This window comes from Bufo bufo, chromosome 4 (genome assembly GCF_905171765.1).
Source record: "Bufo bufo chromosome 4, aBufBuf1.1, whole genome shotgun sequence".
Classification (NCBI taxonomy): Eukaryota; Metazoa; Chordata; class Amphibia; order Anura; family Bufonidae; genus Bufo; species Bufo bufo.
Window position 1 is genome coordinate 26,569,130 of NC_053392.1, and position 14,063 is coordinate 26,583,192.

The 14,063-nt window shown below is 45.3% G+C and overlaps 1 protein-coding gene across 3 annotated transcripts in view; it reads right to left on the reverse strand.

The window, feature by feature from the left end:
* The window catches only part of LOC120997073 (putative methyltransferase DDB_G0268948), a 76,910-nt gene that overhangs the window by 9,434 nt on the left and 53,413 nt on the right, over positions 1-14,063 (reverse strand). For all 3 annotated transcript variants that reach the window (XM_040426981.1, XM_040426980.1, XM_040426982.1), the window contains 2 exons: positions 5,475-5,590; positions 3,603-3,698 (listed from right to left, as the gene is read on the reverse strand). In XM_040426981.1, coding sequence (XP_040282915.1) covers positions 3,603-3,698; positions 5,475-5,590 — 212 coding nt within the window. The remainder of the gene's footprint in view (positions 1-3,602; positions 3,699-5,474; positions 5,591-14,063) is intronic.

The following is a 14,063-nucleotide window of genomic DNA, read 5'->3' on the forward strand; positions in this document are numbered from 1 at the left end:
TGGTACCTTTGTCTTTGTACTTGCAGAAGCTGGAAAAACGAACTTTGATTTATATGCAAATGAGCACCCGCAAGTGCCCAGGGGTGGCGTTCACTGTGTTGGTGCCCAGGCTGCCCTGCCTTTTTTCATTGTTCCCCAGCCTCTGCATATGCCCGCCTATTCCCTTGCATCATCCTAAGGTCCGGCCGAGATCCCGCGCCTGCGCATTGCCTCGCCGGGCCGGAGCATGCGCACTGCGATGCCCATTGTTGGCACGGCATCGCTTTAACTAAGGAGCATGCTCTGGCGAACGGACAAAACCAGCCGTTCGCCGGAGCATGCGTAGTAGTTAAAGCGATGCCGTGCCAACAATGGGCATCGCAGTGCGCATGCTCCGGCCCGGCGAGGCAGTGCGCAGGCGCGGGATCTCGGCCGGACCTTAGGATGATGCAAGGGAATAGGAGGGTGGGCACTTGCGAGTGCTCATTTGCATATCAATCAAAGTTCGTTTTTCCAGCTTTCCTGCAAGTGTAAATACAAAGACAAAGGTACCAGAACATTCATGTATAGGTGTGCAAGAGGACAATGTAAGCGCTGTATATGGCCATATGGAGGTGACAGACTCCATTTAAAGGCTATGTACACCATTGGGGGTATTTTTTATTATTTTTCATTTTTCTCATTTTGGGCTAAAAATATATATTGTTCATTTAGGGTTTATTAAAAATATTCAGCCGTTCTGTAACAAAAGGGTTAACTATTTGTCTAGCTGTGTGAATTTTACTTTCACTTTGTGCCAGCGATCTAATAACCCTGATCTGTAAATTACTAAAAGGTCATAAACACCTATTTAAGCCACACGGTCATCAGTAAGATAAGAATTGAGCTATACTAAGTGTTAAGGAGATCAGAGGTAAGGAGCTGAGAATCTCAAAGATGTACAGAGAAAAGGGTTCAACATTTTTTATAAAGACCAACTGAAAAAAAATATTTCTAGCTCAAAATGAGTACAATGCAATAATAAATAAAAAAGTGCCCACAAAGGTGTACATAGCTTTTAAAAAGATAAATATACTAAAAAGAGGGATCTAGATACAAATATAAAACCCTCGGGTCTTTGTTCTGCATTCCCCATGTCTTCCAACAGCAACCGGTGGGAGAAGGAGCACACACACCTATATGTACCACCTTCATCAAGGTCGCCTATAAGATAGGAGGGGCAAAAATGCACATGAATACTACTCCCAAGATAGGAGCGTATTCACAAATGAAGGTGCCACTCCTTCAAGACAAGTTAAAGAAAATCACGGAAAAAATAAAAATAAAACATCCTGCACAATATGATAATGAATGTTGCGGATGTACATGGCTACATTTATACAATCACAGAAAATAATGCACTATAATAGCAGATGCAAGCATAACATTTTTTTTCCATGATTTGTTTAACTCGTCTTAAAGGAGTGGCTCCTTCATTTGTGAATACGCTCCTATCTTGGGAGTAGTATTCATGTGCACTTTTACCCCACCTATCTAATAGGCGACCTTGATGAAGGTGGTACATATAGGTGGGTGTGCTTCTCCTCCCACCGGTTGCTGTTGCACATGGAGGTAACTAGGAGTAACACACTATATGTGCGGGGTCTGCGCTCCTGACCATAAATGCAAAACAGCATAGGGAGGTTTAGCGTAGAACCCGCCTGAACTGAGACCACCTTGGCGCTTGGTAGGTGGGCTTAGATGTGTTTTGATCAAAATGTATTGACCAAGTGTCTCAGATTTTATCAATAGAGTGAGGGCTTAGTCCATAGGTTATGCTTGCATCTACTATTATAGTGCATTATTTTCTGTGATTGTATAAATGTAGCCATGTACATCCGCAACATTCATTATCATATCGTGCAGGAGGTTTTATTTAATAGTCTTGGTCTAAAATTAACAACACCCCACAGGACAAAAAAATATATACACCCGGTAATGGCTCTAAATAGGCTGGATTTAGATGAAACAGACAAATGTAAGCTGTTCATTTCTGTAACCTGTAAATCCATTGGGCCTCCTTTTGGAGGACTCGTTTATCCCACTAATAGAAGTGGTACGTTCATCTCCCAGAAGGGAAGACTGGGATACACCTATCTCTTCCACACCTAGGCCCCTCTTTAGCCTCTTCTGTGCATGTGGAATGCACAACAAATATCTGACTTACAAGGGTTTTACATCCTTGATGCCTCTTTTTAGTATAGTTATTTTTAAGCACATAACCTAGGAGTAGAGGGGAAATATTATGGTCCAGGATGTGGAATGCTTTCCACGCTGGAACGCAGGAACCAGCACGCATGACTGAAGCTATGATTGCTCCATGGAGGAAAACATTGGATTATTACACTTCATACTATAGCCCAGGAGGAAGAGAGCATCACCAGAAGCCATGTGCATTCCTCCGCTTTCAGGCAGGGGTAGTCCGGGGACATTAAAGGGGCAGAGAAGGATATTAATGAACCTGGATATACACCGTTATGATCCCACTTCTCAAGTCAAATCAGGAGTGTTAACCAGATATAGTTGAATCGCGAATAACGACGACTTCAGAGGCGTCTGAGCTCCATGTATTTAATGTATACCCTGATTCAATAACTGCTGTAGGTATTGTAGACCAACCTTTAAATTCCGAGTGGCTTTTATTGGTATCTGGTGATTTATTCTTTTAAGGAATCAATTAAAAGGTTACAATTTAATGGGGGTTACTTTTGGAGTTCTGCGAAAAATATTTAATTCCCTGTTGTGAGAGGTGGTTGATATCACAATGTACGTGAGCTGAGAGAAGGGGGTGGCGCTACTGCAAGCACTGGTGCCTTCACGAACAGCTGATCGGCAGGATCCTGGGGGGTCATACCCCCACGATCAGTATAAAAGTTTTGAAAACATCTTTAGAATCTTTTCCATAGTGAATCTAGCAGTCGCTCAGCACTTTGGAATGAAACAAAAACTTTATTCTCTAGTGGATTTCAGGGATTACAGTCCACATCATTCTGTATCACATAACAAATGTCCATGACAGTATCTGGGCACAATCCGCATGTCTATAGAGGATGTCCAGGATTATTATTATATATTTTTTTAAATACCCCTCCCTACCCCCCACACATAACCAGTGGGACCTGTGAAGGGAATTTACTTAACTGCTCCCCATGGCACGGCAATGACAGGCCACAGCAATGATGTGTCCCCTAGTGGCACGTGACCCAGCAGTGACGTTCAGCTTGTGACCTCTGAGGCCTGTCATTGGTTGCAGAGGAACAGGTGACCCTGTCTGTTCAGGATGTTTACAGGTGGGGACTGAAAGTCCAGTAAAAAGAGCCCGGGAGCCACAGAGCATAGAGAAGCCGTTAAGTACACTTCTCTTCGCAGGTCCTGCTGGGTAGAGGTGGAGAATAAAAAAAATAAAAAAACGTATTCCTTGATAACCCCTTTAATCTGCTAAATTCTTTTTGGATTTTATTTGCAACTTGTGATTCAGAGCAAATCAGTTCGAATTCAACAAATGGTCTTGTGACAAGACAAATGATGACTCATCTAAATGCAAGCACCAGCTTCTAAAAATACAAAAATAATAATGTACTAACCTTAGTTTGTCTGGATAAGGAACAGCCTCAAAAACGCCCTTGTAACCAGATTCAACAATACTCACTTTCTGATGCCGATATTTGGTCAGATGATCATCAATCTGAAAAAAACATCATGTAACATCTCTCTCAGGGAAAGGGAAAATGTACACCCTGATAATAACTAATATACACATGGGATGGCCCAATGACATTTGAGAAAATTTCCAGCCTATCTAAATAACAATCAATGGGGTCTATAATTCAGTGGCAAATCACTGGAGAAAAGTCTTGAATATCTTGATCTCCTACTAAACTTCGACAAATGGGCAATCATTATCAATTTTATTTTTATTTTGACTAAAATTTATTAAGTTGACTATGCTGTACTAGATTATAGAAGTTCTCATTTTTATAAATGGAAAAACAATATCCCTTATGGACAATTTAGGAGACTCAGACGTAACTGCACCAGGGATTCTGACTTCCTAGTCCAAAGCCTAATCATGGAACATAGATTCTTCGTGAAGAAATACCCTAAAGCAGTGTTCCCCCAACTCCAGCCCTCAGGGCCCACCTTCCGGTCATGTTTTCAGGATTTCCTTAGTATTGATCAGGTGATACAATTAGTGTTGATGCATCAGGACTTACCTCGGGTATTCATTCTGTGGGATATTCTCAAATCATGACCGGTAGGTGGGCCCTAAGGACTGGAGTTGGGGGAACACTGCCCTAAAGGGATTATCAAAGCAGCCTTCAACAGAGCAAAGCCACTCTCTAAAAAGGAACGCATTCCACCCAAGCAATGGCCCACTGAGAGCTCCATTCATAGCAGCACACACCAGCTCTACAGAAATCATTGTATCACCAATTACAATCAGTCGAGAACAAAATCAGATCCATTATGTAGAAACACTGCCCTGTTTTACTAAACAATCTTCTTAGGAGATACACCCTTCCAGATCACCCATGAGTTACCTACAGACGAGTCAAGTCCAATGGAAAATTAAAAACCGTATCATTATTTCTTTCTTTCTCCTGTGAGGTTGCCATGAGCATGGCGATATTTTTATGTGCATTATTCCTGTTCTCTGTCATCACTATTCATGCAATATTCCTTTACTATATGCCAGTATATAGAAACTCTGGGATGCAGACTATTCTACCCTAATGGCAAGTTCACACAGAGCTTTTTATAGGCTGAAAAAAATGGTTCATCTGCTTCAGGAGTCTGCATGGGTTTTAGATGCATTTTTTCCAAAATGTGGGTTTTGACACATTGTTGATGCAGTTTTTCATCCTGGACAGGTCACTTCTTTTTACCACATTGCGATTTTTAAAACCGGAAGTGAGAAGAAAAGCACAGTATGAAAGCACATGCAGATTTCTGATTTAGATCAATGGGGAAGATCTGCATTTGTTTTCGGTGTGGTTTTTTGGCACAAACATACATAACCCCAAGGCCTCACGCACACCACCGTGCCGTTTCTTTGCGGTCCGCAAACCGCAAGGCCCATTGTAGACATGCCTATTGTTGCCCGCAAAACGGATAAGAATAGGACATGCTATATTTTTTTGGCGGGGCCTCGGAACGGAGCAACGGATGCGGACAGCAAACGGAGTGCTGTCCGCATCTTTTGCAGCCCCATTGAAGTGAATGGGTCCATAACTACGGTCGTGTGCATGAGGCCTAAAAACAAAGCTTCTGGGGAAAAAAAGAAAGCTCCGTTATTTTTTTCTTGTCATATTTTCTGCATAAATCCATAAAAATAAAAAAATAAAAAAAAATTTAAAAATGCATGGACACGGCATTACAAATCCATAACGTGGCCGTGTGCATGAGAACTTATATTGGAAGAAAATATATTGAAACGCATTGAACTTTCTTTAATACTGACCTCAGACATCACCTTACACATTTGCTCTGATCGGTCTTTGTAGTGAACTTCCACATGCGGTAGGTAAGTATAGAGAGCAAGGCATCCATGAGGCTTCAGAATCCGGTCCACCTAGATCATTAATATACAGTATGCGTCAGTAAATATGTGTGACCCAAATCAATACTATCAGGGCTTCCTGCTAAATAGCGTCAATCATGTCACAAAGGAAAGATTTGCCTTTATATGTGGGTGGGCAGGTGGCACCTTCTGGATGTTGTGCCTTTTGGCAACTCATATACAACTCCAATTCCAAAAAAAGTTGGGGTGCTGTGTAAAATATAAAAGTGAGGCCTTCTATTATTTTATGGTAAGAATAAACTCATTTAGAACATATTGGTAGCAACTCATCTCAAAAACATTAGGAGAGGGCCATGTCTACCATTGTGTAGCATCTCCCAATGTAAACGTCTGAGAAGTGAGAAGACCCAATTGCTGGAGCTTAGGGAGAGGAACATTGTCCCATTCTTGTCTGAAGTAGGATTCTGGCTGCTCAACAGTTCGGGGTCTTTGCTGGATTTTTCATTTTAGGAGGCGTTTTCTATTGGTGAAGGGTCTGGACTGCAGGCGGCCAGTTCAGCACTTGGACTCTTTGGCGAAGCCATGCTGTTGTGATGGATACAGTATGTGGTTAAGCATTGTCTCGCTAAAATATGCAAGGCCTTCCCTGTAAGAGATGTTGTCCCTGTAAGCAGGGCCGTAGCTAAAGGCTCATGGGCCCTGGTGCAAGAGTTCAGCTTGGGCCTCCCTTCCCTCAGTGCTTTGTGGCCAGGGGCAGGGGAGCACATAGCCTTCATGCTGGCTGAGGCAAAAAATTTAAACGGCACCCCTCCCCCCCCATGCCAAATTCTTGACCTATCCCCTTCCCTAAAGCCAGAGAGCTGTAACTTAACCAACAAGTACTTTCTATAATACTGGTGTCTTCTTATGTGGCACAAGGGTCTTTGGGCCCCCTCAGGCTCCTGGGCCCAGTAGCAACGGCTACCTCTGCACCCTCTATAGCTATGTCCCTGCCTGTAAGATATGTAGGAGTTTGACCTGTGTGCCGATTGCAAGCTGGACCGTCCCTCTCCACTTGAGTCTGCAGGACACTGCATCCAGTCATTTCAAACTTTGATTCATCTGACCACAGAAGCATTTTCCATTTTAAATGAGCTTTGGCGCAGAGAAGACGGCAGCATTTCTGTATGGTGTTGACATATGGCTTCTTTGCAGGATACAGCTTTAACTTGCATTTGTGGATTGCATGGCAAACGGTGTTCGCAGAATGATTTCTGCAATGTCCATGCAGTGATTTCTGGGAGTGTTCCTGGGCCCACGCAGTGATTTCTGGGAGTGTTCCTGGGCCCACGCAGTCATTTCTGGGAGTGTTCCTGGGCCCACGCAGTCATTTCTGGGAGTGTTCCTGGGCCCACGCAGTCATTTCTGGGAGTGTTCCTGGGCCCACGCAGTCATTTCTGGGAGTGTTCCTGGGCCCACGCAGTCATTTCTGGGAGTGTTCCTGGGCCCACGCAGTCATTTCTGGGAGTGTTCCTGGGCCCACGCAGTCATTTCTGGGAGTGTTCCTGAGCCCACGCAGTCATTTCTGGGAGTGTTCCTGAGCCCACGCAGTGATTTCTGGGAGTGTTCCTGGGCCCACGCAGTGATTTCTGGGAGTGTTCCTGGGCCCACGCAGTGATTTCTGGGAGTGTTCCTGGGCCCACGTAGTGATTTCTGGGAGTGTTCCTGGGCCCACGCAGTCATTTCTGGGAGTGTTCCTGGGCCCACGCAGTCATTTCTGGGAGTGTTCCTGAGCCCACGCAGTCATTTCTGGGAGTGTTCCTGGGCCCACGCAGTCATTTCTGGGAGTGTTCCTGGGCCCACGCAGTCATTTCTGGGAGTGTTCCTGGGCCCACGCAGTCATTTCTGGGAGTGTTCCTGAGCCCACGCAGTCATTTCTGGGAGTGTTCCTGAGCCCACGCAGTCATTTCTGGGAGTGTTCCTGGGCCCACGCAGTCATTTCTGGGAGTGTTCCTGGGCCCACGCAGTCATTTCTGGGAGTGTTCCTGGGCCCACGCAGTCATTTCTGGGAGTGTTCCTGGGCCCACGCAGTCATTTCTGGGAGTGTTCCTGGGCCCACGCAGTCATTTCTGGGAGTGTTCCTGGGCCCACGCAGTCATTTCTGGGAGTGTTCCTGGGCCCACGCAGTCATTTCTGGGAGTGTTCCTGAGCCCACGCAGTCATTTCTGGGAGTGTTCCTGAGCCCACGCAGTCATTTCTGGGAGTGTTCCTGAGCCCACGCAGTCATTTCTGGGAGTGTTCCTGGGCCCACGCAGTCATTTCTGGGAGTGTTCCTGGGCCCACGCAGTCATTTCTGGGAGTGTTCCTGGGCCCACGCAGTCATTTCTGGGAGTGTTCCTGGGCCCACGCAGTCATTTCTGGGAGTGTTCCTGAGCCCACGCAGTCATTTCTGGGAGTGTTCCTGAGCCCACGCAGTGATTTCTGGGAGTGTTCCTGGGCCCACGCAGTCATTTCTGGGAGTGTTCCTGGGCCCACGCAGTCATTTCTGGGAGTGTTCCTGGGCCCACGCAGTCATTTCTGGGAGTGTTCCTGGGCCCACGCAGTCATTTCTGGGAGTGTTCCTGGGCCCACGCAGTCATTTCTGGGAGTGTTCCTGGGCCCACGCAGTGATTTCTGGGAGTGTTCCTGGGCCCACGCAGTGATTTCTGGGAGTGTTCCTGGGCCCACGCAGTGATTTCTGGGAGTGTTCCTGGGCCCACGCAGTGATTTCTGGGAGTGTTCCTGGGCCCACGCAGTGATTTCTGGGAGTGTTCCTGGGCCCACGTAGTGATTTCTGGGAGTGTTCCTGGGCCCACGCAGTCATTTCTGGGAGTGTTCCTGGGCCCACGCAGTCATTTCTGGGAGTGTTCCTGGGCCCACGCAGTGATTTCTGGGAGTGTTCCTGGGCCCACGCAGTGATTTCTGGGAGTGTTCCTGGGCCCACGCAGTCATTTCTGGGAGTGTTCCTGGGCCCACGCAGTCATTTCTGGGAGTGTTCCTGGGCCCACGCAGTCATTTCTGGGAGTGTTCCTGAGCCCACGCAGTCATTTCTGGGAGTGTTCCTGGGCCCACGCAGTCATTTCTGGGAGTGTTCCTGGGCCCACGCAGTCATTTCTGGGAGTGTTCCTGAGCCCACGCAGTGATTTCTGGGAGTGTTCCTGGGCCCACGCAGTCATTTCTGGGAGTGTTCCTGGGCCCACGCAGTCATTTCTGGGAGTGTTCCTGAGCCCACGCAGTGATTTCTGGGAGTGTTCCTGGGCCCACGCAGTCATTTCTGGGAGTGTTCCTGGGCCCACGCAGTCATTTCTGGGAGTGTTCCTGAGCCCACGCAGTCATTTCTGGGAGTGTTCCAGGGCCCACGCAGCGATTTCTGGGAGTGTTCCTGGGCCCACGCAGCGATTTCTGGGAGTGTTCCTGGGCCCACGCAGTCATTTCTGGGAGTGTCCCTGAGCCCACGCAGTCATTTCTGGGAGTGTCCCTGGGCCCACGCAGTGATTTCTGGGAGTGTTCCTGGGCCCACGCAGTCATTTCTGGGAGTGTTCCTGAGCCCACGTAGTGATTTCTGGGAGTGTTCCTGGGCCCACGCAGTCATTTCTGGGAGTGTTCCTGGGCCCACGCAGTGATTTCTGGGAGTGTTCCTGGGCCCACGCAGTGATTTCTGGGAGTGTCCCTGAGCCCACGCAGTGATTTCTGGTAGTGTTCCTGGGCCCAAAAACATATAATTACATTTATCATTACCTATTACAATATATATATCATGTACCATATAATATGTATACCCTATAACACATTAAAATATACTTAAAAATATATAACAGTCCCTCTTTGAAATTATAGTGCGGAGCTCTCGCACCATTTCTGAAAAAATGCAGCGCACGACAGTGGAGAAAAAATGGATGCAAAGTCCTTGTTATCTCGTTCTTACATGCTTTACATTCTTTCAGTGGCCACTATTTTAAGCGCAATAACGATGATCATTAAATGATCATATCGTCTCTATTTCGTATATTCCAACCGTAGTATGGCCCAGTGATTAAGCAGAGTATGCCGTTGACTGCTTGTTACTTGATGCGTGATGTGCGCTGTTCCTCAGGTAATTTTACCAACTACTGTACACCCAACTTATATAGTAGATCGTGCAGTCACAAAGTGAGACAAAATTAGCAGAATATATATTTTTTTAACTGCTTACCGGATTCTTCGATGAGTTCAATACTGGCTAATACATACATGAAAAAAGAAAGAACTATTACCACACCTTGTGAAAACTTGAAAGGTTCCTGTAGGTGTGGTGTATGCAGTAATTGCAAAATTACGAAGTTTGATAGGAAAACAACTACGGTAGTATCTAGGGTCAACACATTTAAGTGGGAAATTTAAGAGACTTTAACATGTAATAGTGAGGCAGTGATCTACATTGTGGAGTGCCCATGCGCTAAACAGTATATAGGACGCACGGGAAGACTATTAAAAAAACTGAATTTCAGAACATATAAATAATATTAAGAACAGGTTTAAAATATGCGGCAATACAATCAGTAAAGAGAGATTGGAGAGGTGGTGATTTTAGCTCTAAAATGTCAAGATATGAATCAAGAATAATTTATGAATTTGGAGCGTTGGCACCTTTTTGGTCTTAATTCTGAAATGGAGATTTTTGGTTTTCTAGAATAGGGTTGGTGGTAGATTTACACGACCTGTCTCTGCCAGGCTGTTGTATCAGCGCAGCGACGTGCCCTGCATCCTCCCACCAGCCCTAGAAACGCCAAGAATCACCTGGGGTTGTAGTAGATATATTTGTTATTCTTTATTTTTTTTGTGTCATTTTTATTTTATTTCCTTTTAGTTGTATGGGATTTTTATGGGAATTTCTTTGATGTTCCTGAGGTCTAAATCAAGCCTAGTATGGAAGTAAAACCGCAGGATGTAAACCAGTTCCAAGTAATAAGGGGGTGGATTATATGAGAGCTAATTAGCTACGTGGGTTATAATAGGAGTTTAGCCTGGGAATGGTACATGGAATATGTAAGACAAACAATATAGATGAATAATGGAATTAAGAAGAAAAGGCATGTAATATAGTCCAAATGCAGGATCGCAATGTCTGAACTAAATCAGAGATGAAAAGTAAAGTATTGTCCGGTCCAGGTTTTATCTATCAGCACTGGAGTGCCGCAGTCTGGTCCGCGGATTATAGGTCACATGACCCCTATATAGGAGACGTATCTCATGTCCCTCATTCTTACCATATCATTTACCACTGTGGAAGAAACCTGTGCGGTTTCGAAACGCGTTTGAAAGTTGAAAGCGCAACAGCACGGACAGAGTGTGAACCTTTACATGAAGATCGATACTTCGCAATTAAGAAGCAAAGCCAGCGTTACAAAGTAACCAACCCGCATGCGCCAGAAGAAGTGCCGGCACTAGCGCATATGCAGGAAAGCTAAAAAACGCACCATGTATGTATTAGCCAGTATTGAACTCATCGAAGGATCCGGTAAGCAGTTAAAAAATTATATATTCTGCTAATTTTGTCTCACTTTGTGACTGCACGATCTACTATATAAGTTGGGTGTACAGTAGTTGGTAAAATTACCTGAGGAACAGCGCACATCCCGCATCAAGTAACAAGCGGTCAACGGCATACTCTGCTTAATCACTGGGCAATACTACGGTTGGAATATACGAAATAGAGACGATATGATCATTTAATGATCATCGTTATTGCGCTTGAAAAAGTGGCCACTGAAAGATTGTAAAGCATGTAAGAACGCCATAACTGTCGTGTGCTGCATTTTTTCAGAAATAGTGCGAGAGCTCCGCACTATAATTTCAAAGAGGGACTGGTATTATATATTGTTTTAAGTATATTTTAATGTGTTATAGGGTATACCGTATTTTGGCGCACTGTTATGGGGGATCTGTGGGTGACACTGTTATGGGGGATCTGTGGGTGACACTTATGGGGGATCTGTGGGTGACACTTATGGGGGATCTGTGGGTGACACTTATGGGGGATCTGTGGGTGACACTTATGGGGGATCTGTGGGTGACACTTATGGGGGATCTGTGGGTGACACTTATGGGGGATCTGTGGGTGACACTTATGGGGGATCTGTGGGTGACACTTATGGGGGATCTGTGGGTGACACTTATGGGGGATCTGTGGGTGACACTTATGGGGGATCTGTGGGTGACACTGTTATGGGGATCTGTGGATGACACACATATAGCATCTTATGCTATGTGTCATCCACAGATCCCCTCCATAAGTGTCCCTGTAGTGAATGACCCTCAATACAGGGGGTGGGGGTCGCATCTGCTTTTATAATGACAGCGGGTCCCGTGCAGTGACTGTATTCTACTACACGGGACCCGCTCACTGTGTATAATCGTATCTGTAATAGTTAATTGTTATGTATATAATCGCATAATCAGCGCTACTTACAACTACAAGCGCTCGGTAGGTAGCAGAGAGGAGGGAGGAGGCAGGCCGGGAGGACGGGCGCTGGCAGCGTGAGTCACTACGTCATGCGCCCACGCCGCCTGCTTCATTCATAAAGTGGGCGGCGCAGGCGCGTGACGTAGTGAGTGACGCGCCGCCCGCCCGTCCTCCCAGCCTGCCTCCTCTCTACTACCTACCGAGCGCTTGTAGTTGTAAGTATACAGGCGCTGATTATGCGATTATATACATAACAATTAACTATTACAGATACGATTATACAGTGAGCGGGGCCCGTGTAGTAGAATACAGTCAGTGCACGGGCCCCGCTGTCATTATAAAAGCAGATGCCGGCCCCCAGCCCCTCCTCCCTCACAGCATCGCTGCGGGTGTATCATTGAAAATTCGACAAAATCAGCAGCATTCGCCCCATAAGACGCACTTTTGGGGGGGAAAAAGTGTGTCTTATAGGGCGGAAAATACGGTACATATTACAGAATATGGTACGTGATATATATTGTAATAGATAATAAATGTAATTATATGTTTTTTTTAAAAAAAAGGCCACTTATTAATTTTTCTGAAATCGTTTAACAATTTTTAAATGCAGCTTTTCGCTCTAAGGCTACTTTCACACTCGTGTTTGGTGCGGATCTGTCATGAATCTGCACAGACGGATCCGTTCAGATAATACAACCGTCTGCATCCGTTCAGAACGGATCAGTTTGCATTATCTGTAACATGGCCAAGACGGATCCATCTTGAACACCATTGAAAGTCAATCGAGGACGGATCCGTTTTCTATTGTGCCAGATTGTGTCAGAGAAAACGGATCCGTGCCCATTGACTTGCATTGTGTGTCAGAACGGATCCGTTTTGTCAGATGGACACCAAAACGCTGCAGGCAGCCATCAGAGCGGAATGGAGACGGAACGGAGGCAAACTGATGCATTCTGAGCAGATCCTTTTCCATTTAGAATGCATTAGGGCAAAACTGATCCGTTTTGGGCCGCGTGTGAGAGCCCTGAACGGCTCTGACAAACGGAAAGCCAAAACGCCAGTGTGAAAGTAGCCTTATGCGCTGTGTTTATACCCAGTCATGTGACTTAGTAGTAAATTGCTCCTTCAGCTGTTTCTTAGTAGTAGTACTTATCTTTCCAGCCTTTTCTTGCCCCGTTCCAACTTTTCTGAGATACATACATTGCTTCCACCAAGTTTTAAATGAGTTAAATGTTGTCATTAAATGGTACAATGTCTCCCTTTCAGCATTGGATATGGGTTCGATCTATTCTGAATAAAATAAAAAGGTCTATGAGATTTTCAAATGACTGCATTCTGTTTTCATTTACATTTTACACAGCACTCTACTGTATTCATATTTTTTAATCAGGGTGATAAAAAGAAAAGGTTCTTGATGTAGTCAGTTACAAAAGTATCAACAACTGACATGCAGATTGTAATTAGTACAATGGGTGCATTTCATAATTAGCTAATCACGGATAGTAGAGACGCTAAAACTAAACAGTTTATTGGATTGCACTAAAACGCGAGAAGGGAATTCATAAATCCTTTAAAAAAAATTCCCATGTGTGGTGAGCACACAGAACCCTCAGAGGACTTTGAGACATTGGTCTTGAGTGTAACAGATGAGCTACATGTGCCTATTATATCCCCACCCTCCTGTTAGTACCACAGGGGGAATGTATTAGGCTATTAGCTTTTCAAACCACTGGACCTGGAACACTCTTCATATCGATCCAGTGAATGAGAAAGCGACCAGCCAATTGCCCCCCTTTGCCAAGACCAAGGCCACTTACACCCCCTTGGATGCGGGGAAGGAAAGGCAAACAGCGGTATGTGAAAACATCCGCACACCTATGGTCTTAATGCAAAGCGAAACATAAGCCCATTAGTATAAATCACAGGGGTACCCACTAAGGAATCTGTGCCAACCCCATGTAAAAGATCGCGGAAGAGACCCTCATTCATCTGTATAGTATTTGATTTATGTAGCAGATGAGGGGAATGCTTCGCTATACTAATAGGGCTGACGACTGCTTCAAG